This window comes from Gallinula chloropus, assembly GCF_964237585.1.
Source record: "Gallinula chloropus genome assembly, chromosome: 24".
NCBI lineage: Eukaryota > Metazoa > Chordata > Aves > Gruiformes > Rallidae > Gallinula > Gallinula chloropus.
Genome location: NC_140109.1, coordinates 6,100,553 through 6,125,974, shown reverse-complemented (window position 1 = coordinate 6,125,974; position 25,422 = coordinate 6,100,553). Strand labels below are relative to the sequence as shown.

General features: G+C 50.3%; 1 protein-coding gene across 1 annotated transcript in view; it reads left to right on the top strand.

Moving 5' to 3' along the window:
* The window catches only part of ARHGAP32 (Rho GTPase activating protein 32), a 130,316-nt gene that overhangs the window by 45,041 nt on the left and 59,853 nt on the right, over positions 1 to 25,422 (top strand). The window contains exons 6-10 of the mRNA XM_084275008.1: positions 9,007 to 9,144; positions 10,340 to 10,432; positions 12,756 to 12,878; positions 14,760 to 14,837; positions 22,491 to 22,572. Coding sequence (XP_084131134.1) covers positions 9,007 to 9,144; positions 10,340 to 10,432; positions 12,756 to 12,878; positions 14,760 to 14,837; positions 22,491 to 22,572 — 514 coding nt within the window. The remainder of the gene's footprint in view (positions 1 to 9,006; positions 9,145 to 10,339; positions 10,433 to 12,755; positions 12,879 to 14,759; positions 14,838 to 22,490; positions 22,573 to 25,422) is intronic.

Here is a 25,422-nt window from a genome sequence, read left to right as displayed (position 1 = left end):
CAAGTACTGCCATGCTCCTTCAGCAGCTGCAGGACAGCATCTCCAGCTGTCCCCTCAATATACTAAGGATAGTTTTACTGTGATGGAAGCCTAGCACTGGTCTAGGAAGGATGATGAGCAAGAGGAAATGTGGTAGCCAGCAATGAGCAACATGCAATTAGATATGAATTTTAGGTGAAGCCATTTATTGGGTGAAATCACACAGATTAAATACCTTTGTTACTGCAAACGTGGCAAGTTAAAAACCTGCTAATTGGTTACACACACTGTTTACACCCTACTGATTGGTTAGTGATTATAATGAGTTCTGATAAACGTATCTTAACTAAATATCCTTAGTTTACCTTTGATGCCCAAAAGCATCTGCACACCAGCTGGTTTGACCATCTCACTATGGCTGGTTCTTAACATGTTCCGTTACTCCCAAGTTCTTCCCTTAACAGCTTCTTGGTTTAGGGCAGCCTGTACCCCTATAAACAAGGGCACTGTGTTTTGAGAATGTGATTATTAAGATCCTCTGAGCATGAGCAACTTTTCCTCTCTCATGGGAACAGGAGGATGTTGTCAGGGCCTATGTCTTGGGTGAGGAGAGCTAGGCCGTGGGCAGGCCTGCTGTCTTCCCCGACAAGGAAAGACTTGTTTCTCGGAATTAAGCTCAGTATCATATGGATGTGCTGCCACAAAAGTGGGGTTTTTTAAGCAACAGAAGCTTTTACAATGATATGGTAGTTTGTTAATGTGTCCTTGGGGCATTTTGCCTTCAGCAAGCAAGCTCTGAATTAGAGAAGACCAGTCATCTTGTAGCCACATTGTATCGTGCTTTAGCTCTGAAGTGAAAATGGCTGTTGAAATCTGAGAGGACAGGACAGTGATTATGGTTTCTCTAAGTGATGTGTTTTGGCAGGGCTGCTGATTGTCATGTGGTGCTTTGTAGACAAGGCTGGGCCTGGCCACAAATTGAAGAGGACAGTTGGTTTTACTCTGAAGAGACGTTGAATCCTGCCCTGTAACTAAACAAGTAGAAATGCATCACAGAGGAGCAGTTTGTCTGTGATTTTACTTGTTTTACAACTTCTCCAAGAGTTCAGCTTGGTTCAAATCCAGAATAAGAGGGGGATTGTGGTGGATGTTCCTGATTTTCTTAGCTGCTTCAATGTTTATTCCTTATAGAGAAGTCTGCCATGCGTGCATCTGTAATGGTGATGTTCCAGTGCCTGTTTCCTGGGGAAAGTAGATGGCCCTTTCTGCAAAGTTGTTTCATCCAGTATCATCCTCTGCAGGCTGCAACGTTATTTTGATCAGCCAGTGATGTCAGATGGGAGGTGGTGGCTAAACAAGCATCAGGAGAAAGACATCTGGGCTCTCTAGGATAAAAAAAACCATGGATCTCCTGGAGAGAGTCCAGAGGAGGCTACGAAGGGGATGAAGGGCCTGGAGCATCTCCCCTGTGAGGAAAGGCTGAGTGAGCTGGGGCTGCTCAGCCTGGAGAGAAGACTAAGGGGAGGGCCTTATTAATGTTTATAAAGATCTAAAGTATGGGACACAGGGTGAAATGGGCAGTCCCTTTTCAGTGTCTGTGGGGACAAGACAAGGGACAATGGCTGCAAGTTGGAGTATAGGAAGTTCTGCACCAACACGTGGAAGAACTTTTCCCCAGTGAGGGTGAGGGAGCCCTGGGACAGGCTGCCCAGGGGGTGTGGAGTCTCCTTCTCTGGAGAGATTCCACCCCCGTCTGGACACCGACCTGTGTGCCCTGTCCTAGGGACCCTGCTTTGGCAGGGGGTTGGACCCCATGAGCTCTGGAGGTCCCTTCCAGCCCCTGTGATTCTGTGATCTGATGCCTCAAACCTGCCTGACTTGCACCTAAGTGAAGTTCATAGGCCTTGGAAGAGCCCCTGCACTTCTGAACAGCAGATTCATTGGTGATAAAATGTAGGACAAGCAGGTTAGTAAGGAATAAACTCTGAAGGCCCAGGAAGCCTTCCTTACATAGCAGGTGTGTAAAGATGCTTTGGCAGTGAATCAAAGACAGGATGTTTTCATTGACTCTTGCAAACATTTACTCTCACAGACCAAAGAGGCAAAAATCTTAATTCAGAAAGTTCTCAGAAGTTACATCCTACTGAGTGCACTTTATTTAGTTAAATGAAGTATTGTAAAGAGGATGGATAACTGAGGTGTTTTGGGGAGAAAAACACCCAATTTTGGATGCTGATAACAAGAGTTGCTTTGCCTGACTGGATTTATGACCGTCTGTCAAATGAAAAATGGCTTTTTCTTTTAGAGGAGTTGGTGAGAGGATCCCCAGAGGGTTGTGGTTGAGCTTGTTCCATAAATCTTGGCACTCGTTACGGGTTTTTGGAACAGGTTTGTGTCCCAAGTGTGTTTTGGTCAGCTGCATCTTTAACATACCTGCTTACACACCTTTTTTTCTTGAAACACTCCTGTGTTTTATCTCTGTAACCCAACCTGGAGGAGTAGGAGCAGGCAGGACTGTGCTAAATCTTGGGGGTAGATACATGGGGAATGGGGGTTTTGCAAACCAAGTTTCCTAGCTTTAGGACCTACAAAATCCTCCCTCCCCAGCGATTAATGAAAACGTTTCTGTTTGCTTTGGTCACCTAAAAAAAATAGCAAAAATTAAAAAAAAACCCTCCCAAACCCACATTGTTTCTTCTGTGGTTAAGTACTGAGTACTTTATACTTGTGTTGTACTTGGTGTGGGCGCTTTCTGTATAACCAGAAAGCAAAATAAATAAATATACAGTGGTAAATACTCACTGCCTTCCTACCTGTGTGCTGGTCGAGTTTGATGAGCAGCTTTGAAGTGTTTCCTTTGTGGCTGGAAGCTCATGTTGGGTCATTACTTTTAATTTTCTGGAGTTTAGAAAAAGTTCCCCTGGCTGTGACCGCCCTCCCCTTCACCCCTGTGACCTGCTGCTCTTAAGGGTGTAATTTTACTAAAGGGAAGATTGATAGTGAGTTGTTTAAGTTACAACGCGTCGGGAGAACGGGGTAAATTTCCTTCACGTGCTGAGAGCTGTAAATCCTGGTACAGGTTCCTTAGGTGGCTGGCTGGCTGCCATTGAGAAACGGGCTTTCTTGTGGGAGGAAGGGTGGTTCTTAGGGTTTCAGAAGCTTTACACTAGGAATGCTTGTGTTAGGTTGTCTCACCGTGCCCGTATTTCATGATATGCCCGTATTTCGTGATACGCTATCAGAAATTGGAATTGGGGAGCACATGAAGGTGTGATTTTTAGGGGAGAAAAGCTGCAGTGGTTTCCATTAAAACCTTTTTTTTTTTTGTACTGATTGCAATTAATTGGTAATAAACTGATAATAAATGCTGAAATAAGTTCATTTTTTCTGTAGAATAAGGCTGTTAAGGAGTTGCCACATGAATATACTCAACTTTCTCCTCTGCCTTCTGCCTGCTCACCTGTCCATAGATATGTTCCCTTCATAGAACCGTAGGATGGTCTGGATCCCCAAGGATCACAGAGTTCCAACCCCCCCTGCCACAGGCAGGGACAACAACCTCCAGGCCTGGAGCTACACAAGGGTGCCCAGGGCCCCAGCCAACCTGGCCTTGAACACCCCCAGGGATGGGGCACCCACCCCCTCTCTGGGCAGCCCCTTCCAGCCCCTCACCACTCTCTCTGCAAAGAACTTCCCCCTAATCTCTCCTCTCACCCTTCCCTCCTCCAGCTTCACTCCAGCCCCCTTGTCCTGCCAGTCTCTGCCCTTGAACAAGCTGATTCCCCTCCTGTTCCTCTGCTCCCTTCAGGGACTGGGAGGCTGCAATGAGGTCCCCCCACAGCCTTCTCTTCTCCAGGCTGAGCCAGCCCAGCTCCCTCAGCCTCTCTCCGGAGGGGAGCTGCTCCAGCCCTCTGATCCCCTCCGTGGCTCCTCTGACCCCTCTCCACCAGTCCCACATCTTTCTTGTCCTGGGGGCCCCCCAGATCTTCATCGTGCAATAGCTGGTCTCTCCATGTCCATCTTCTGCGGGCCCAGGTGGAGCTCACAAGATTCAGTCTTTCCCTCTTCCTCACCTTGTGAAGCTCCCTCCTGACCATGTTTTGCTGTCTTCTAAGCCAGCTCAACTCCAGAAGTGAGCTCTCATCTTCTCGCCGTGGCTGTTGGCATATCGCTGCCCAGCTGAAAGGCTCATGGCAACAAGCACTAATGATTTTTAATTAAAACTGATCCATTCATCACTGGGGTTAACACAAGCATCTTCCAGTCCTTCCAGTGCCTGTTCCCTACTGTGTAATGTGGGGAGGGAAGGAGGAAACCCCCCATTGAGGTGTAGGACTGGGAGCATCCATCAGTGGCCTCAGGGTGCTAGAGAAAGAGCCTTATGCTGCTGCCTGCTTTTACTCAGAGGAAGGAACCCCCTTTAAGTTTTAGAATAAGACACCAGAAGTCATGAAATTATCCAGGATATTTTGCTGAACAGGCCTAAGCTTACATAAAGCCACCTATGGCACCAGCTGCAAACACTGGGTAAACTCTCCACGCTGGGTTCTATCAGCCTGATCCTCTGTTTTGACTCATTTCTGAGCTGTTTTCCGGTGTGACTTGAAATAGGAAAAGGGCCAAAGGGTCATGCTGGAATAACATACAGAACCTGAGAGCCAGACAGCTGTACAAGTCAGAGTTAAACTCTACTGGAGGATGCTGGCGTTTCTCCAGCTATTTAATACGTGGTGTTTTCTTACTATGGGGTCAAAGTGAAGTGACTTTTGCTGTATCCTTTCATCTCATTTTCTGGTCTCTGTCTCCACATTGACTGGTAAGGTTCATGAGAGCATCCATGTGATTTCTCTTAGGAAATAAGCATTTGAACCAGAAAAGAAAGGTCTATCCCTGCCTTAGAATAAATAAATCTTAGGTGCCACAGAGAAAACATACTCAGGCTGTGGGAGAGGAAAGTTGTGCGTGCTGGAACTCAATCGCACCCTGTTTGCCTTGAAGAGGTGCTGATGGATGGAAAGGAGATGCACAGATGTAGGCAGAGCCAGCTGGACCCGCTCTTCTACTCCACCTTACATAGTGGGGAGAGGAGATCTGCAAATCTTTACTATAAGGTTTACTTAGGCTACAGCTGCCTGTCTTCCTTCTTAGGCCATTTGACCAGTGGAGCTAAAACTTGTGCAGCTGGGGGATCTGAGTCCTTGTCCCTCTGAATCTGGTGTCATGCAAAGCCTGGGTAGCTCTTTATCATCAGAGATCTTGGTCTAATGGATTTACTAATGGAAGGGTCAAATCTCTGGAGGAGATCACAAAAGTTGTCAAAAAGGCTGGAGCACCTCTTCTGTGAAGCCAGGCTGATGGGGTTGGGGTTGCTCAGCCTGGAGAAGAGAAGGCTCCTGGGGACCTTCAGTACCTGAAAGGTGGCTGTAAGAAAGCTGGGGATGAAATGTTCCTGAGGGCATGGAGTGATAGGATGAGGCCTGGAGGTTGGTGGCCCTGCCTGTGGCAGGGGGGTTGGAGCTCTGTGATCCTTGGGGTCCCTTCCAACCCAGACCAGTCTATGATTCTGTGATAAGGAGATGATGGTTTTAAACCTGAAATGGGGGGATTCAGGTTGGGTATTAGGGAAAAGTTCTTCCTTCTGAGGGTGGTGGGTCACTGGCACAGGATGCCCAGAGAGGTGGTGGAGGCCCCATCCCTGGAGACATTCAAGGTCAGGCTGGATGGGGCTCTGAGCAACCTGCTCTAGTGTAGATGTCCCTGCTCACTGCAGGGGGTTGGACTAGATGGGCTTTGAAGGTCCCTTCCCACCTAAGGCGTTGGATGATGCTGTGATTCTCTCCTGGAGGTTGCTGCTGCTTCTGCAGGATAACTCAGCTGGTTGCTTAGCAGCTGCTGAGCTGCTGCAGTTTGAAGGCAGGGGAGCGGTGGTACGGGAGCACCTTCCCTCCCTCACCACGCTCACACCCTGCCTGCTCAAGGGTTTGCTCCCCGAGTTGTTGTGCGGCGTGAAGAACCTCCCAGAGAGCCAGTGGGGAAGAGAAACACCATCCCTGAGGTGAGGTAAGCTGCCCCTGCTCATTAATCAACTTCCTTGCTGGCTATTAGCAGCTTCATCAAGCTGGATGGGTTTCATCAGGAGGAAGGAGAGCGCTGTGCCTACAGTCCCTTCCCTGCCATACCCACCAGCAATTTGCCTACCCCAACTACTCCTGTCTTGTAAATGTAACTCCTCATGCTAAAGCAAGACCTCACATCTACAGCCTGGTGTTTGGGATTCAGACATGGTGAGACTGATGAGGGAATTGTGGTCATTTGAATAAATGGGTTTATTTGCATGGGTAGGGTCCCAGCTGGGGGAGAAACGTCCTGTTCATCACAGCAGGTGGGAGGAAATGAAGGATCATGGTGGTTTCTCAGGCTCTGGTTTCTTGAGGTGGGGACTAAACCTTGCTCAGCTGAAGGTTTAGCTCTTGCAGCTGGGAAGGGCGATGGGATCCTGGGCTCCATCAGCAGAGGGGTGGCAGCAGGGACAGGGAGGGGATTGTCCCTTTCTGCTCTGCCCTGGGGAGGCCCCAGCTGGAGTCCTGTGTCCAGAGCTGAGGCCCCAGGACAAGAAAGATGTGGGACTGGTGGAGAGGGGTCAGAGGAGCCCTGGAGGGGATCAGAGGGCTGGAGCAGCTCCCCTACGGAGAGAGGCTGAGGGAGCTGGGCTGGCTCAGCCTGGAGAAGAGAAGGCTGTGGGGGGACCTCATTGCAGCCTCCCAGTCCCTGAAGGGAGCAGAGGAACAGGAGGGGAATCAGCTTGTTCAAGGGCAGAGACTGGCAGGACAAGGGGGCTGGAGTGAAGCTGGAGGAGGGAAGGGGGAGAGGAGAGATGAGGGGGATGTTCTTTGCAGAGAGAGTGGTGAGGGGCCGGAAGGGGCTGCCCAGAGAGGGGGTGGGTGCCCCATCCCTGGGGGTGTTCAAGGCCAGGTTGGATGGGGCCCTGGGCAACCTTGTGTAGCTCCAGGCCTGGAGGTTGGTGTCCCTGCCTGTGGCAGGGGGGTTGGAGCTCTGTGACCCTTGGGGTCCCTTCCAACCCAGACCAGTCTGGGATTCGATGATTCTATGAAGGTCACACCAGCAACTTAGCAAGAGAGCAAGAACCTCTTCATTGTGTAAGAGGGAGGAACTGGAAAGGCCCCCATCATCTTCTTGAGGATAGTTGGACTCGTGCTCCTTGGCTTTCTCCTTTAGATGAGAAGTAAAATGAAATTGTGGAGTGTTTGTATCTTGCATAGGTACCCTCCTTGTAGGCTTGTGAAACATGGTTGGCTGCTTGAGGTAGAAAAGCAGGTGCCATAGGCAATCTGGGCTTGTTGTGAGTAAATCTGATGGAAAACAGCTATTAGCTGGGCTGTAGGGTTTATGTTTATGATTGCCTTGTGAGCTTTCAATATTAACACTGACACAATGCTTAGAGCTTTCCTGGTAAGCAAAGGAAGGTGGCAGAGTTGTGACTGGGAGGTCACCGTGGAAAATCCAAACCATGCTGCGTCCCCTCCTTACACCCTGCATTTCCCTCCTTTCCATCCTGGTTGCCAGGTGTCTCTCTGTGGCTTTTAATCCTTGGCCCTGCCTTTGGGTGGCTGCTTAACCTCATTTCTTCTTCCAACATCACCTGAGCATCAGTGTGCTGCAGGAGCACCTCAGTTGTTTTTCTCATCCTTTCCCAAGGGAGAGAGCTGCACACAGAGCACAAATCACCTAGTGCTGGTAGAGATTCCTTTCTTTTTTTAACTTTCCTTTTCAAATATCAGTCCTGCTGTAGATTTTAGGGAAGAAAGGCTGAAAATGAAGCGCTTTCTGCTTGGAAAGGAAGGCGTGGGAGCTTTGAGGAGGTCCGTGCTCACCAAGTCAGCTCGGTGAGGGAGCTCAGGGGCTCAAGGTGTTGAGCCTGGAGAAGAGGAGGCTGAGGGGAGCCCTTCTCCCCACCTCCCCTGCCCTGCCAGGAGGGTGCAGAGAGGTGGGCGCTGGTCTCTTCAGCCAGGGGCCAGGAGCTGGGACAAGGGGCAATGGGCTCAAGCTGCGCCAGGGCAGGGTCAGAGCAGCTGTGAGGAGAGAATTCTTCCCTGGCAGAGTTGTCAGGGCCTGGCCCAGGCTGCCCAGGGAGGGGGCTGAGTCCCTGGCCCTGGGTGTGTTTAACAGAGGGGAGATGAGGTGCTCAGGGAGCTGGTTTAGCACAGGATGGGAATAGTTGGACTTGATGATCTTAAAGGGCTTTTCCAACCTTGTGTTTCTGAGTCCTTGGCCACATCTGTAAAATGGGAATAGTCTCATTTTCAGGGCTGTGAGGGGAGTGTTGAGAGAGTCAAATGACTGTTTGTAAAGTGCTTTGACCTGTAAACCATCCCAGCAGTGTCTATTGATCATAGTAGGCCACGGAGCATTTAGAAGTAGCCATGAGGTATTAAAAGCTTCGCAAAGGAAATGATGCTGTGCTGCTCTCATCCCTTCCCTGTCCCCTGAAGCAGCATGTGTCCTGTCAGTATTTGAATTGGGGGAATGGTATGCACTCAGGAGTAAATCTTCAGCTAGTGTTACTCATCATAGCTTGGTGGGTTCTTGAATTCAGCTGAAGCTTTGCCTGGGGCATCTGACCGATTTTGCAAGCTTCAGTGGTGCCTTCAGATCCCTGACTTTCCTCTCCTGTGGGTGTAGAACCTCATCTCACACCATTTCTACAGCCCCATTGTCATTTACTTATGCACAGACACCTTGTGTATAGAAATGCTACAAACTCCTTGTAAGGCAGAGTGGAAATGAAAAGCTTTGAGTAGATCCCATCGTGCCAGAGCCGGGCTGTTGAGGAGTGTTGGGTTGAACCACGAGTGGCTGTTGGTGTAATTAAACCCTGAGAATCTCCTGCAAGCATCAAAATGCTTTGGAGAAGAAGACAGGTGTGTCTTCCTTCTGCACAGATCTTTGGTCTCCTCATCTAACCCCAGTGGGGGAGGAGCTCACAGGAGTGTGGTTCTCTTTGTGCAGGGGAGGAGCTGGATCGTGAAGCGGAGCTATGAAGACTTCAGAGTGCTGGACAAGCATCTTCACCTCTGTATTTATGACCGGCGGTTCTCCCAGCTCTCCGAGCTGCCCCGCTCCGATGCCCTGAAGGACAGTCCAGAGGTAAAGACCTGGCACCTTTTTAAAGCACAGTCATCATCAAGGGGTTGGAACATATTTTAAGTGTGAACAAAGTGGCTAGAACCTTCGATTTGGGAATTGATTAGGAGATCAGTATGTGCTTTCTAGCCTTAATTGTCATGATGCAGGGAAATGCCCTGCAAATTTCATATGAATGAATGTGGGGGGGATAGAGAGAGAGTCAGGACAGAAGCTGTCCTGTTAGTACCTCAGGGAAGAGTTTTGTTCTCTCTTTGGAAACTTTTTTTCAACAATGTGCATAATTCCAGCTGCGGGGGAACCTCATTGCAGCCTTCTAGTCCCTGAAGGGAGCAGAGAAACAGGAGGGCAATCAGCTTGTTCAAGGGCAGAGACTGGCAGGACAAGGGGGATGGAGTGAAGCTGGAGGAGGGAAGGGTGAGAGGAGAGATTAGGGGGAAGTTCTTTGCAGAGAGAGTGGTGAAGGGCTGGAAAGGGCTGCCCAGAGAGAGGGGGTGGGTGCCCCATCCCTGGGGGTGTTGAAGGCCAGGTTGGCTGGGGCCCTGGGCAACCTTGTGTAGCTCCAGGCCTGGAGGTTGGTGTCCCTGCCTGTGGCAGGGGGTTGGAGCTCTGTGACCCTTGGGGTCCCTTCCAACCCAGACCAGGCTGTGATTCTGTTATTTGTAAAGGGATTTAATGTGTGCTTTAGAGCAAGGGGCTGAAGATCTGTGCTGTATCGCTGAGCACAGGGGATGCATGGATGCTCTGCATCTCTTCTCAAAACTTCAAGTTGACCACATTTGGACAGATGTTTGAGGAGAACAGTGTTTTTAAACAGTCCCACAAACTCTGAGCTACAATACTACTCCCTGTCACCATGGAGCTTTGGAAAGACCTCACCAGCTTCTCTTTAATAAAAGCAAGTTGACTATGGTAGAAGGGGCATGGCTAAGCCTATTTCCAAACCTCTCTTCTACTGTTTGGACTGTTACTCTTTGGCCAAGGGGTCAAGTCTGAGTTGCCACGTGCAAGTGTGTGGGAATGGCAGGCAGTGTTTTCCTTCCCTCAGTGGTTCTCAGATGTCTTTGATGGCTGTGGCACAGCATATTCCTTCCAAAAGGGAATGTATTCCTCTGACGTGGCAATGGCTTGATTTATGGTCTCCTCAAACTACAGCCTATTACCAGGAGAACTGTAAGTCTCTGTGTTTCCTTCCCAGCTTGTCACCCAGATGCTGATGGCTTACCTGTCACGTCTCTCGGCCATCGCAGGCAACAAGATAAACTGTGGGCCTGCTCTCACATGGATGGAGGTACAGTATGAAACTCAGATTGTTCTTTGTTTTCCTGGCCTGTGTTCTCCTGCCTTTACAGAGAGGGTTATGATCCTTCCAGACCTGCTGGTGTAGTGCAGTGCTGTCCTGACAGCTTTATTCCCCGTTACAAGCGTGGAGGTGGCCACAAAAGGTGTAGGACAGATGGAATCAGGTCCAGCATCAAGAAAACAGGAGGGTTTGGGGTGGTTTTTTTTCTTCCCTCTTGCTTGGATATCTACAAAATAAAAGGAGGTGGCAGTGATGTCCCAGAAAAGTCCAGTTCATGGCTGAGGTCCCTGAGCAGTAGGTTTTCAACCCCCCACATTTTCATGCTCCTTTTTGGCAAGCGCGGCGGGTCTCTCAAACCCTTGGAGCTTCAGTTATGGTGTTTGACTGCCCTTTTTCTCTTCTTTTTCTTTTCTTTTTTACTTATTTATTTCATTTTTCTTTCTGAGAGCCACACAAACAATAGCTGCTGTCTGCTCCCCTTCTGCCACCGCCGTTGGCTGAACCGCTTCAACAGAGCCCGCGTTGTGCTTGCAGTGGCACCGCTTGTGCATTGTGGGTTGCAGCTGCAGCTTTGCTTTCTCTGCTAATGGTCTTCTGCCCCCTTAAACAATTGAGCTTATTTGGGGCATGAGTGGTGGAAAGAATGGGGCTAAGTGATGGAGGCCACCTGTCCGTGTCAGCAGTGCTGCGGCCGATTATTCCGGGTAGGGATCTGTGCCTCTTCCCATTGCCTGACGATGCTGCTGAGGGCCAGGAATAGAAACAACTATAATTAGACTGGTGCAATTCGGTTTTGAAATGGCTGTGAGAAGGATTGAATGTGTTTTGCTGCAGTTTTCCCAGCCCATGTGCTCCTCGCCTGGAAATCCTTTTGAAACTCTTTCAGTGTGGGGAAAGGAAGGAAGTTCTAGCAAAGGAAGTTCTAGAACTGCTGAATATGAGCCAGCAGTGTGCCCGGGGGGCCAGGAAAGCCAGTGGCATCCTGGCTTGTATCAAAAATAGTGTGGCCAGCAGGCCCAGGGAGGGGATTGTGCCCCTGTGCTGGGCACTGGGGAGGCTGCAGCTGGAGTGCTGGGTCCAGTTCTGGGCTCCTCAGCATCAGAAGGACATGGAGGTCCTGGAGCGTGTCCAGAGAAGGGCAACCAGGCTGGGGAAGGGGCTGGAGGGCAAATCCTCTGAGGAGCGGCTGAGGGAGCTGGGGGTGTTGAGCCTGGAGAAGAGGAGGCTGAGGGGAGCCCTTCTCCCCACCTCCCCTGCCCTGCCAGGAGGGTGCAGAGAGGTGGGCGCTGGTCTCTTCAGCCAGGGGCCAGGAGCTGGGACAAGGGGCAATGGGCTCAAGCTGCGCCAGGGCAGGGTCAGAGCAGCTGTGAGGAGAGAATTCTTCCCTGGCAGAGTTGTCAGGGCCTGGCCCAGGCTGCCCAGGGAGGGGGCTGAGTCCCTGCCCCTGGGTGTGTTTAACAGAGGGGAGATGAGGTGCTCAGGGATCTGGTTTAGCACAGGACAGGAACGGTTGGACTCAATGAGCTTAAAGAGCTTTTCCAACCTGGTGATTCTGTGAAGTTCTAGAGAAGGATTTAACTGGATCTCTCAGCAATGCAGCAGACACAGAGATAGCAGCAAATTGCACATGCAGTATGGGATAACCATTTCAATTAACTGAGCATCATAATCTATAAATAAATATTATAAATAGAAATAAATACCAATTTTCCCTGGAGCACAAAAAAATCAAGGAAATTTGAAAGCGAACTGACTGAGGCAAAGGGGTGGGAGCTGCCTTATCCTTGAATAAATAAAAAAAAAGATGAAAACAGGAGAAAGTTGAAAGCCACCCAAGATTTTGGTTTGACTGCATTTTCCCCCTCACCTCAGTGCCTCTTCTTGAGCATTAATTCCACTTTTCCAGAGATTTTTTGTTTTCTCTTGTTCTGGTTTTTCACCAAAGAGAGAAGGCTGTGGGGGGACCTCATTGCAGCCTTCCAGTCCCTGAAGGGAGCAGAGAAACAGAAGGGGAATCAACTTTTTTAAAGGGTAGATATTGGCAGGACAGGTAGATCCAGGCCTGGATGTTGGAGGCCCTGCATGTGGCAGGGGATTAGAACTCTGTTATCCTTGGGGTCCCTTCCAGTCCAGACCAGTGTGTGTGATTCTATGACCTTTAGGAATTGCACTGTGGCCCTGCACTCACTCAGTGCTGTGATCCCCCTGGGCTGTGCTGTCTCCATGAATCAGCTCCCAGTCTCCACCACCAATAAAATGCCTCCTCCCTTGTCCTCAGCTGCCTCACAGTCTCCTCTGCTTTTTCTTGCAGATTGATAACAAGGGGAATCACCTGCTAGTCCATGAGGAATCCTCCATTAACGTTCCTGCTATCGCAGCTGCCCATGTTATTAAGAGATACATTGCTCAGGCAGCAGATGAGCTCTCATTTGAGGTGAGTAATTAAAGGAGCTGATATTCCTTCTTGTCATACACAGAAGAGTGTAACGTGTGTGTGCATCAGGAACATATTTGGGCACTTTCAGCATGTTTTATGAGGTGAAGCATGGAAGATTGGTCAAACATCTGATCGGTGATGGGCTGGATGCAGCTTTTCTTGGCAGTTCTACCTTCTGCTGCCAAGTCCTCTAGCCTGGTGTTGGAGCAGCAGCAGACCCTGCATAGTTTGTACTAGCAGTAGTAGTTAAAATTGTTTAAAAATGTCAAAATTACATCTTATCTGTTACTGTTCACACGTGGTTTACACAACCTGTGCTCCTGTTAGCACGTCTCTCTGGAAACCCACCTTCAAGAGCTTCTGCTCCCCTTAAAATAAAGAACTAGATTTGGAACTTAAAAGCCAGGTGGTAATTTAAATCTGGTCTGAAAACCTGACTCGATGCAGAGTAGGAGGCAAGCTCTGAAAGATCAAGCCCTGGATGTCTTTGGGTCTCTGTCTCTTGTCTGTTCCACTTGGAAAGGGGTGTTTTCTGCTGTCATTGTTAACGCACAGCGGTGCTATCGGTGGAAGTATTCATGGAGCTACACAGAAACATGGCAGGGGAAACAGCAAGCACCCAAAGGACCTCTCTGTGATCACATTCTTAGCATGCAGCCTGGGAAGTAAAATTAAGAGTGATAACCTTGTGCTGCTGGGGTTTTGTTCCCCTGCAAAATCAGGGCAGTGATTAGTGTATGCCAGAGAACTGCCCGAATCAAGAAGACATGAGGGTACGTGATCCTCCGCGCTGAAACGCGTGGAGTGCAGGGTGCAGGCTGCTGGAGGCCATGGAAAAAAGTGCTAAGGTGGCATTCCCTGCTTTGCATCTTTGCTGTACCTCAGCCTGGCAGCTGCCATGCAGCCCAAGGCAGTGTTATGAGGGATGGTATCCACCTTCCTAGTCTCCCCAGTGCTGATGAGCACCAAGTCTCTGGCTGGCGTTTGCTCCCCGAGGCTGAGGAAGGCACCCGGCTTCTCTGCTCGCGGTGGTGACATGATGGAAGTTTGCTTTGCTGGCAGGTTGCTGTTCCCTCAAGGAAATCACTTCTCTCCTGCACTTCTCCTTGGCTGAACAAAGAGGATGTGTTATCCTCTTCGTACAGCACGTCGAGGTCCATCAATGTAAAGCCTCCAGCAAACGGTGGGCAGTACTTTTTGCTGTGTTATTTAGGAGTTATTTAGGTTCTGCCCCTTCTGCTCTGGCCCAGCTCATTTTCTGTTACAGATCTTGATTCCCTCAAAGCCAAATTGGTAATGGATGGCAGTGATGTCCTTTTGAGTCCCTGCAGTGATTTCCTTTTGAGTCCCTGCAGCATGACATGGTTTTTATGGGAACGAGCAAACTTGCAGAAGACCTGGTTGGTGTCTGCCCATCTTCCTGTTGTGGTCTCACCACATCACCTCCTCTTGTTTTCCATGTCTCTTGGTCAGTGTGTGAACTACACCAGGAGCTCCTAACTTTTCCCTGTGAACAGAAACCAGGAGACCTATGGTGGTGCCTACATCCACATCCATCGGGCATGTAGTAAAAATTCCTTCAGCTCCTTGGGAATATTTTCCTAAGGGCTTCGTGCTGTCACCGCTGGCTGAAGTCTGGGGTTTATTCCAACCAGTTCCATCCCCATTGTCAGAGAGCCTGCTGCTTTTCCCACATGGAGTATAACACAAGGACTCCTCTGCTTCTCTAGAGTCTGGCTTTACAGGTGTCTCAAGACTGGCATTGGTGCAGTCACAAGTTCCACGGGGTTTTTGCAGGGCTGAGGGTGGCAGTGTTGGGGCTGTGCCTGTCTCCTTGTCATGGTGCAAGCTGTGATCCATGTTGACCATCTTTTGCAGGTGGGAGATATAGTGTCTGTTATTGACATGCCACCGAAGGAGCTGACCACATGGTGGAGAGGCAAGCATGGATTTCAGGTAGGCACGAGCATCGGACCCAACAGGGTGGCTTAAATCAGGAATCCCAGAACCATTGAATGCACTAGGTGGGAAGGGACCTTTAGAGGTCATTTAGTCCCACCCCCTGCAGTGAGCAGGGACATCTTCACTAGAGCAGGTCGCTCAGAGCCCCATCCAGCCTGACCTTGAATGTCTCCAGGGATGGGGCCTCCACCACCTCTCTGGGCACCCTGTGCCAGGGATCCACCACCCTCAGAACGAAGAACTTTTTCCTAATACCCAACCTAAATCTCTCCTTTTCCAGTTTAAAACCATCACCCCTCATCCTATTGCTCCATGCCCTTACAAACAGTCCTTCACAGCTTTTCCCTTCAGGAACTGGAAGGGGATTGGAGGTCTCCCTGCAGCCTTCTTTTCTCCAGGCTGAACCAGCCCAACCCTCTCAGCCTGGCTTCACAGGAGAGGTGCTCCAGCTCTCTGATCATTTTTCTGGTTGCCTCTGGATGTGCTCCAACAGCTCCATGTCCTCCTTGTGCTGAGGGCTCCAGGGCTTGATGCAGCGCTGCGGGGGGGTCTCACCAGAGCAAAGGGACAGAATCCCCTCAGGATTCTGAGGAAACTCAGGAAGGAAACTCAGCAGGCAGGCAGGAAACTCAGCAGTGTCTGTGTACAAGTACTGTGCCTGCTCAGAGTTACTCGTGGGTGTAAATGGAGTGTTGCTGCATCAGTGGCAGAGGAGCTCCCCTTTCTCTCTGGGCTTGGGCAAGTTTAGGGACAGCTACCGCCCTCGGATCGACAGCTGGCCTGATGTTAGCGGACGCTTCTCTTGCACCCCCCAAGGCAGCTGACACTGTTACTCAAATCATCCCGTTCCCTCCACTGCCTAAATCTAAACCAGGCAGAACATAGAGGGTTTGGAGAAAGCCAGTAGATCAGACACCTGTGCTCTCATGTCCACATTGATTGCCTTGGGTTAATATTACCCAGAGAGATTCAGGCTGAATTTTCAAAAGATCCTAAACACACCTGGGAATTGGGTATCAAAACATTCTGCATCAGAGTGACTCTTCCTTCTAAAAGAGTTGTTATTCCCTGGCTTAGATTTTCTCATTAGGAAGTGTTTGGTTTTTTTTTAAGAAAGTCTTTCTTCTACAAACAGAAGCCCACCAAAGGTTGGGGTAATGACTTCCATCCCCTTGTGCTGTGGCATCTCAGTTTCAGCTCCCACAGAGTGGAGGGTTTTCTCATACCACCGTTGCTGCGTGTGAGTTAGGTGGATTCTGAGTTTGCTTATGAGTCAGGCTTGACCAGACACTTGTAGAAGTGAAGGCCCTTGTAAAAGTCTTCCACAGAAGACTGGAAAGGCTTCTCCAAGCACCTCAGTTTTTAAATGACACACCTTTCTGTGCCAGGTGTGGACTGTGGTTCTGCTGTCATTAATAGCAGGGCTGGGGGCGGTTGGGTCTCAATGCTATGGAGCCCATCTGAAGGGAGGGTTAGCTAAATGGTGGCATTTCTGTCTGGTTAGCCACAGCCCAAGAGCTTATGTTGGCATTATGGGCAGTAAGAAACCAGATGGGGCTCAATAAAATCAAGTGTAGAGTCTGGCACCTGGGAAGGAATAACTGCTGGAATCAGTACAGGCTGGGGGTGACCTGCTGGAGAGGAGCTCTGTGGAGAAGGATCTGGGGGTGCTGGTGGGTGACAGGGTGGCCATGAGCCAGCAGTGTGCCCCGGGGCCAAGAAGGACAATGGGATCCTGGGGCATCAAGAGGAGTGTGGGCAGCAGGTCACAGGAGGGGATTCTCCCCCTCTGCTCTGCCCTGCTCAGGCCCCACCTGGAGCATTGTGTCCAGTGCTGGGCTCCCTGGGATAAAACAGCCAGGGATCTCCTGGAGAGAGTCCAGAGGAGGCTCCGAAGGGGATGAAGGGCCTGGAGCATCTCCCCTGTGAGGAAAGGCTGAGTGAGCTGGGGCTGTTCAGCCTGGAGAGAAGCAGCCTGAGAGGGGATCTGATCAATGGGTATAAAGATCTGAAGGGTGGGACACAGGGGGACATGGGCAGCCTCTGCTCAGTGTCTGTGGGGACAGGACAAGGGGCGATGGGCTCAAGTTGGAGCCCAGGGAGTTCCACACCAATGTGGGGAAGAACTTCTTCCCAGTGAGGGTGAGGGAGCCCTGGGACAGGCTGCCCAGGGGGTGTGGAGTCTCCTTCTCTGGAGAGATTCCAGCTCTGTCTGGACACCGCCCTGTGTGCCCTGTCCTAGGGACCCTGCTTCGGCAGGGGGTTGGACCCCATGAGCTCTGGAGGCCCCTCCCAACCCCTATGGTTCTGTGATTATCTCGGATGTGGGAGCTCAGATATCTCCTGTAAAAGCAGAGCAGTGCAGACATACCATACCTGCTCTGAAAGGAAATTAGCGTTGATATTTCTTGAACAAACTTGACTGTTGCTCTTCCAGTTTTGAACCCCGTTTCGTCTTTGTGGGACTTTATTTGTCCTGCTCGTAGGCAGCCTCAAGCTGTATTTGCTGTCTGTATCAAATACTCATGCAGTGGTTTAGTACTCCTTGGAATCATCAGCCTGTGCCACATTCAGCTTCCAGTTTGCCTTCTGTCTGGGATCACAGTGATCCTCTGGTGCTCTCCCTCCATGAAGTTACATTGATGAGCAAACATCTTGGAAAGGGGTTTGTATCCCTGCACAGTCACTCTGCTGGCACAACTCATCCAAACAGCTGCAGAAATACAGCACCACGTTTTTCCTTGACAGAAAATTAGGGGGTGGAATAATTTTGCCTCTTTGGTTGTAAGCAGGAGCCTTTCACAAGGTGAATCAGATCGTGGAAACGTGGAACAGGCATTTTGGTGGCTCTCAGAGTGCTTATTGTACAAATGCAGCCAACAAAGTAAGATATTTAAGAAGTTAGAGCCTCTGAGTGTGGAGCTCAGCAAGGAGCCTGTGCTGCCAGGAGCTGGGCAGGTGCAGGTGGTAAATGCTGGCAACCAGAACGAAGGCTGTTGGACAGACATAGTGATTTCCATTCTCCCATCTCCTCACTCAGGAGGAGGAACTGCTAGGGCTGCTGGTGGCAGTAGGAGGTTGTGTTCTGGCTTCTGCACTGTGTCAAGATCTGGGGCCACAATACAAGAAAGATGTGGGACTGGTGGAGAGGGGTCAGAGGAGCCACAGAGGGGATCAGAGGGCTGGAGCAGCTCCCCTACGGAGAGAGGCTGAGGGAGCTGGGCTGGTTCAACAGAAGTTGTAAGTTTAAGCAGTTCTTCCCCAGCTTTCTTATAGGCACCTTTCAGGGACTGGAAGGACGATATAAGGTCCCCTTTCAGCCTTCTCTTCTCCACGCTGAACCAGCCCAACTCTCTCAGCCTGGCTTCACAGGAGAGGTGCTCCAGCCCCCTGATCATTTTTGGGGCCTCCTCTGGATGTGCTCCAACAGCTCCATGTCCTTCTTGTGCTGAGGGCTCCAGAGCTGGATGCAGTATCCAGGTGAGGTCTCCCCAGAGCAGAGCAGAGGGGCAGAATCCCCTCTCTCCATCTGCTGCCCACACTCCTGGGGATGCAGCCCAGGATGGGGTTGGTCTTGTGGGCTGGAGATGCACCTTGGTGGCTCATTTCCAGCTGCTCATCCACAAGCCCCCCCAGGTCCTTTTCCTCAGGGCTGCTTTCCAGCACATCATCTCCTAACCTGTGTGGATAACAGGGACTGTCCCAACCCAGGTGCAGGACCCTGCACTTGGCTTTGTTGAACGTCATGTGGTTCACTTCTTATCAGGTCTTGATAAGACAGTAAAGCTTCACCAGACATGGGGAAGAAATCACTTCTCAACTTAAACACCCAGGCAGAGGCACATTCCTGTCTGCTGAACATGCAGGTGAACAGGAGGCAGCTCTACAGACATCACCAGAAACACAATGTGGTAGGATGCAAGTGGGTTCAGTTTGAGCTGTGGCTTTGATCCAGGAGTCAATTTATTCCTTGCAAGCCAGGGCCATTCTTCAGGCATGAGTCACCATTTTTTCTTACCCTTTGGATTTCTGCATCTGAGCTGTGGGTGTCTTCCCCCTGTACCTGATCTAATGCCTGCATTCCGAGCCACTTAATCCATGCAGAGCAAACCGACCCACCACGCTTCTTTTCCATTCTCCTCCTTGAAGTGAAATGAATTTAAAGACATTTTCCCCTCAAGCCTTTTTCTTTTCAGATGCCCCTGGTGAGTCACTGCTTTCACTGTAAGGTTGTTACCGAAATTACAGCCACCTCCACTTTAACAGCCTCCCAGCCCTCTTTGTTCTCCCCTTCTTTTGCCTTCATGCTTCATCTTTGCAATCAGTAGCTGTGTTTCAGACAGCCAGAACACTCAGGACAGGCCCTTTTTTGATGCATAAGGGTCTTTTTTTGATATTCTTAATAATTCCCCCTTTTGGGTATGGTTTCACTCGTTGCACAGCTGCATGACAGCAAGCTGCATGGAGGATGGAGGTGACACAAGGCAAGGCATGGGGTGTGCCTAACCAGGGGTGGACTGGGCGTTTTCAGAACCAGCCTGAGCTTGAACTGGTGTTGAATTCTGCAGGTCCTTGCTTTCTGACTGTGTGCTGTGCTGAGCCTGAACACAGGCTGTAAGGCTGGTGGATCTCCCAAAGAGAGACGTCTCCTTCTTGGTTTGGTCAGGATTAAAGCAAGCTCTTAGTCAAGAGCATTTTTCTTTCCCTTGGGCATCATTTTGGGACAAACAACCCCTGTGTGATGTGAGCACAGGGTACTGAGAAGTGAAACATGGCTGGGGGAGGCAGAGCATGGTTTTGAGACCAGGGTCTCTTTGCAAACACCAGTTCTTGCATGAGAAGCCAGAGTTCGATTGCGGAAACTCAGTGTGAGAAGCAGCCATCTGCCTGGAGATGGAGATAACATGTCCAAGAGCCTGGTGGACATCACCAGTGACGTCACTTCTCAGCCAGATGGCCACTTCCCTTTGTAGAGCGGTGCTGACTGGGGTGACAGATCAGACCAAGTTACATCTGAACCAGTTGTCCATGGTTTGTCCCTGTGCTGGGCACTGGGGAGGCTGCAGCTGGAGTGCTGGGTCCAGTTCTGGGCTCCTCAGCATCAGAAGGACATGGAGGTCGTGGAGCGTGTCCAGAGAAGGGCAACCAGGCTGGGGAAGGGGCTGGAGGGCAAATCCTCTGAGGAGCGGCTGAGGGAGCTGGGGGTGTTGAGCCTGGAGAAGAGGAGGCTGAGGGGAGCCCTTCTCCCCACCTCCCCTGCCCTGCCAGGAGGGTGCAGAGAGGTGGGCGCTGGTCTCTTCAGCCAGGGGCCAGGAGCTGGGACAAGGGGCAATGGGCTCAAGCTGCGCCAGGGCAGGGTCAGAGCAGCTGTGAGGAGAGAATTCTTCCCTGGCAGAGTTGTCAGGGCCTGGCATAGGAGGGGAAAAGATCTAGTATCTGCAGCAGTGTTGGCCTGCAGCCCTAGCCCGTGCTTTCCTCCTTTGGGTAAGGTGTGTGATGTTTTTTTTTGACCTTTAGATGACCTTGTATTGATCTAAATATATCCTACCCTTGCTATCAATTTTCCTTTGTTGCCAAATCCTTTAATCCTGGCTCAAGCTCTAATAGTGCCTTGCTGCATCTGTTGAGATTAACTCTTGGGCTAAATTCACTTATTTATACAAAAAACATGGAAAAACTTTCCAGGGGAGGAAAAGCAGCATCTTTTCCAGTGGGTGGGAATGAGGGAGAAGTTACAGGTTATAAGTCTGAAGATGATCACTTAAGGGTTCCGAGGAGCCACGGAGGGGATCAGAGGGCTGGAGCAGCTCCACTATGAAGAGAGGCTGAGGGAGCTGGGCTGGTTCAGCCTGGAGAAGAGAAGGCTGTGGGGGGACCTCACTGCAGTCTACCTATACTGAAAGGGGTCCTACAGGAACAGGGAGAGGGGCTGTCACCAGGCAGGGCAGGGGCAGGACAAGGGGTGATGGTTTCAAGCTGAACGAGGGCAGGGTTAGGTGAGACGTTAGGAAGGAGTTCTGCACTCTGAGGGTGGGGAGGCCCTGGCACAGGGTGCCCAGAGAGGCTGTGGAAGCCCCTGGATCTCTGGAGGTGTTCAAGGCCAGACTGGATGGGGCTTTGGGTAACCTGGTCTGGTGAGGGTGTCCCTGGCCATGGCCAGCTCATGTGGCATGTTTGGCAGCTGTTCCCTCAGGAGTGGCTACGAGGGCACTATCCCCCCTTGGCTTTGCTGATGGGGAAACTGGGGCTTGTCAGCATTCAGAAGCAGACACAAGTGTGTGCACCACGAGCTCTGGCTCTTGTTAGAGGACTTTTGGCTGCAATGTGCTGTTTTTCCTATAAATACTTGTGTTTATTTCTACAAATCACTGGGTTCCCTCTTACAAATGTAGGTCTCGTTTTGCTCAATGTATATTTTATTAAGCCTGTTCTCAGGTCTAAGATTAAATGGAGTCCCATCTAACTAAAACCACCTCAAGCATCTTCAAACATTGTTGATTTGAATCCTTCAGGAGTATCACTTACTACCCACGCTCACCAGGCCAAGGTTGGGATGGAGTAGGGAGCTATAGTAGATTCCTTACACAATTGGCTCTTCCCCTCTCTGTCAAAAATTGAGTATCTCTGTCCTGAGTACCAAGCTTAGAAAACAGACTTAACAACTCTGTTTTAAAGAGCCCATTAATTGGTTTGTAGACTTTTTAGCTGCATGATTTTGAAGGATGATTACTCTTATGGTGGGCTTTATTTTGGGTAGTGTGTTGCAGCATCAGGCAAGCAGAGTCTGAGGAAAATCACAGAATCACAGGGGTTGGAAGGGACCTCCAGAGCTCATGGGGTCCAACCCCCTGCCAAAGCAGGGTCCCTAGGACAGGGCACACAGGTCGGTGTCCAGACAGGGCTGGAATCTCTCCAGAGAAGGAGATTCCACACCCCCTGGGCAGCCTGTCCCAGGGCTCCCTCACCCTCACTGGGAAGAAGTTCTTCCCCACATTGGTGTGGAACTCCCTGTGCTCCAACTTGAGCCCATCGCCCCTTGTCCTGTCCCCACAGACATTGAGCAGAGGCTGCCCATGTCCCCCTGTGTCCCACCCTTCAGATCTTTATACCCATTGATCAGATCCCCTCTCAGGCTGCTTCTCTCCAGGCTGAACAGCCCCAGCTCACTCAGCCTTTCCTCACAGGGGAGATGCTCCAGGCCCTTCATCCCCTTCGTAGCCTCCTCTGGACTCTCTCCAGGAGATCCCTGGCTGTTTTATCCCAGGGAGCCCAGCACTGGACACAATGCTCCAGGTGGGGCCTGAGCAGGGCAGAGCAGAGGGGGAGGATCCCCTCCTGTGACCTGCTGGCCACACTCCTCTTGATGCCCCCAGGATCCCATTGTCCTTCTTGGCCCCGGGGCACACTGCTGGCTCATGGCCACCCTGTCACCCACCAGCACCCCCAGATCCTTCTCCACAGAGCTCCTCTCCAGCAGGTCACCCCCAGCCTGTCCTGATTCCAGCAGTTATTCCTTCCCAGGTGCCAGACTCTCCACTTGCTTTTATTGAACCTCATTTGACATGTTGACCTGTTGCTGGTTTTACCAGTTCAGGTGTTAAAACTGCTCCCTTTAATCCTCTGCCTCTCTTTCTGCTTTTACTACAGGTTGGATTTTTTCCCAGTGAGTGTGTTGAGCTGATTAACGACAAAGTCCCTCAGTCTGTGACCAATTCTGTGCCAAAACCAGGTAGGTGTGTTAAGCTTTCTGATGCAGTGAAGTAAAAGGGGAGTTGCCAATTTTGCTGTTCCATGTTTACTATCTCCTTTCCACATATCCTGTGCGTGTTGATCATCTGTGATACGTGCCATGTTATCCTTTCTGTGTGAAGGTCCATCCCCACCTTACCTCACTCTGAGTAGTTTTCACTGTTGAATGTCTTTCCTCTACGGTGTTCTGTGAGCTCCTGTCAACGCCCATCCTCCTGCATGATTGGAGAGATTTTAGGCTTGTAAGAATTGAAGGAGACCTTTAGTGATCTGTAGCTGGGGACTGCAATACAAGAAAGATGTGGGACTGTGTGGAGAGGGGTCAGAGGAGCCACGAAGATGATTAGAGGGCTGGAGCAGCTCCCCTATGGAGAGAGGCTGAGGGAGCTGGGCTGGCTCAGCCTGGAGAAGAGAAGGCTGTGGGGGGACCTCATTGCAGCCTGCCAGTCCCTGAAGGGAGCAGAGGAACAGGAGGGGAATCAGCTTGTTCAAGGGCAGAGACTGGCAGGACAAGGGGGCTGGAGTGAAGCTGGAGGAGGGAAGGGGGAGAGGAGAGATTAGGGGGAAGTTCTTTGCAGAGAGAGTGGTGAGGGGCTGGAAGGGGCTGCCCAGAGAGGGGGTGGGTGCCCCATCCCTGGGGGTGTTCCAGGCCAGGTTGGCTGGGGCCCTGGGCAACCATGTGTAGCTCCAGGCCTGGAGGTTGGTGTCCCTGCCTGTGGCAGGGGGGTTGGAGCTCTGTGACCCTTGGGGTCCCTTCCAACCCAGACCAGTCTGGGATTCTATGATTCAGTGCAACACCCTGGTTTTTGGTATCCAGTGAGTGTTGTGTGTTTGGGTTTATTTCATACAGAACATAACAGGCAACACAAAAATGTTTATGCTGACTTGGAAGGGGTAGATGAATTCAGCACTGGAAGCATCTTTCTACTTGAGGATTGATGGAGAAATTCGGGTATAACAGAGCTTGGAATCCGACTTGCATCTGCCCTGGGTATATGATTTCATCCAATTCCTACTGCCTTCTGGTGGGCATGCTGTTGTACAGGCTACACACAAATTAATACCAACCTGAAAAAGAAATGGAGAATGAGAGCTCAGATCTGCTCCCATCCTCTGTCTGCTGGATGTGGTTGCAGTTAGATGTGCTGGCACAACTGAGATCTCTGCAGTATTTGCTGGTGCTGAGGCTTTCCTTTAATTCTTCAGCTACTTTATTTTATTTTTTCATTAAATCATTTATATAAAGATCCATCTTTTATATCAAGAGCAGCAGTCTGAAACTGCTGATCTTTCTTAAAATATTCTGCATCCAGCAAGTGGAGTTAAAGCTGCTTAACTGGTGTTCTTTTCATCTATTTTCTCTACTTTCTAAGGGTGGTCCTTATCCTACAAGATTGCTGACTTGATACTTTAAACCAAACAGCTGTGATACAACAGTTTGTCTTTTATGAAGGGAAATGCATCTTATCAGATCTTGTGTCACAGCTCAGATCTGTTTGGTTCAGCCTAAAAAGTCAGGAACACACAAAGCATTAATTTGGGTGCTTGAAAGAGCTGTGGGTGGAGGGAAATAGTTTTCAAAGGCATCTCCAGGGTTTGTCACTCCTGGGAACACACAAAGGTCTTTGCTGGAGTCGCAGGGATCACTTGTGACTCAAAGCACTGCAGCAGGCAGTCGTTCCAGGAATCCAGTGGCTGCCTTTCGGTGTTTGAGGTTCATCTCCAAACCTTGGTCGTTCTCTGTCAGCTGGAGCATGTTGACATGGACCACCTGAAGTCCAGATACAGCCCAAGATGATAGATGCACTCATGAGAAAGCATTTCTTATTGACTACCAGGCAGGCGATTAAATGCCGTGAGCCGCTAACGAGTTGTTTCTTGCTCTGCTTTAATGAGAGCTAATGAAGCAGCGTAGATTAACGGGTCCTCTTTGGCTTTTACAACACACCAAGACGTGGATTTCCTCTTTCAATCCTTTGTTATAAAGTTGGTACCAAAAGCCTGAGCCCTATTAAAAGTAAGAAGTTGGAACACACGGCCAAGTCATGAGGCTGTCCCTTCTTGACCTTCCCCATAGTTGTTCTGCATGTACAATTCAAGGCAAAAGACCACTCCAGGAGAACACTAATGAGCTTTCAGATCTGAGGATTGCTAGAACAAATGTCGTGGCTGTTTAATCCTTCCCTGAGCACAGAAATGATGACACCATCTCTTTCTGGCTTTATGCTTCTCAATTTTTTTCCACCTTGAGGAGTCACAGCGCTGGTGAAGGTGGAAGCCTGGAAGACTTCTCCTTGGTTGGGAGCTAGGAGGAGCTGGGGAGGAGCTGGATGTGATGTTGGAGAACTAGAGGAACCTGCCTGCCCCCAGAGGAAATACAGAAGGGATGAGGAAAGAAGGGGGAGGAAGGAGCTTCAGTTTCTGGGTAGATTAATTCAGCACTGGAAGCATCTTTCTGTTTGAGGATCCATGGAGAAAGTCAGGTATAACACAGTTTGTAGTCCAAATTGCTTCTGCTCTGGGCATATGACTCCATCCACTTCCTACTGCCTTCTGGTGGGCATGGTGTTGTACAGGCAGCAGAAGGGCAGAGAGGAGCTTATGGAACACCCTGAGTGGCTTGAGTAGCACTGCTGCCATTGAAATGGGATCCTGGCAAGTGATCCCACAGAGCATCCCTGGGGATTGTGTTGCTGGTGTGGTGCAGAAGAGCATGTCCCTTCCTCATCTGTATCACACACGCTTAGTCTACCCTGATCTGCGGCTTAACCATGTCATGTATTCCCCATACACTCAAACATCCACATCAATTAACTTCCCCCCTTTACTT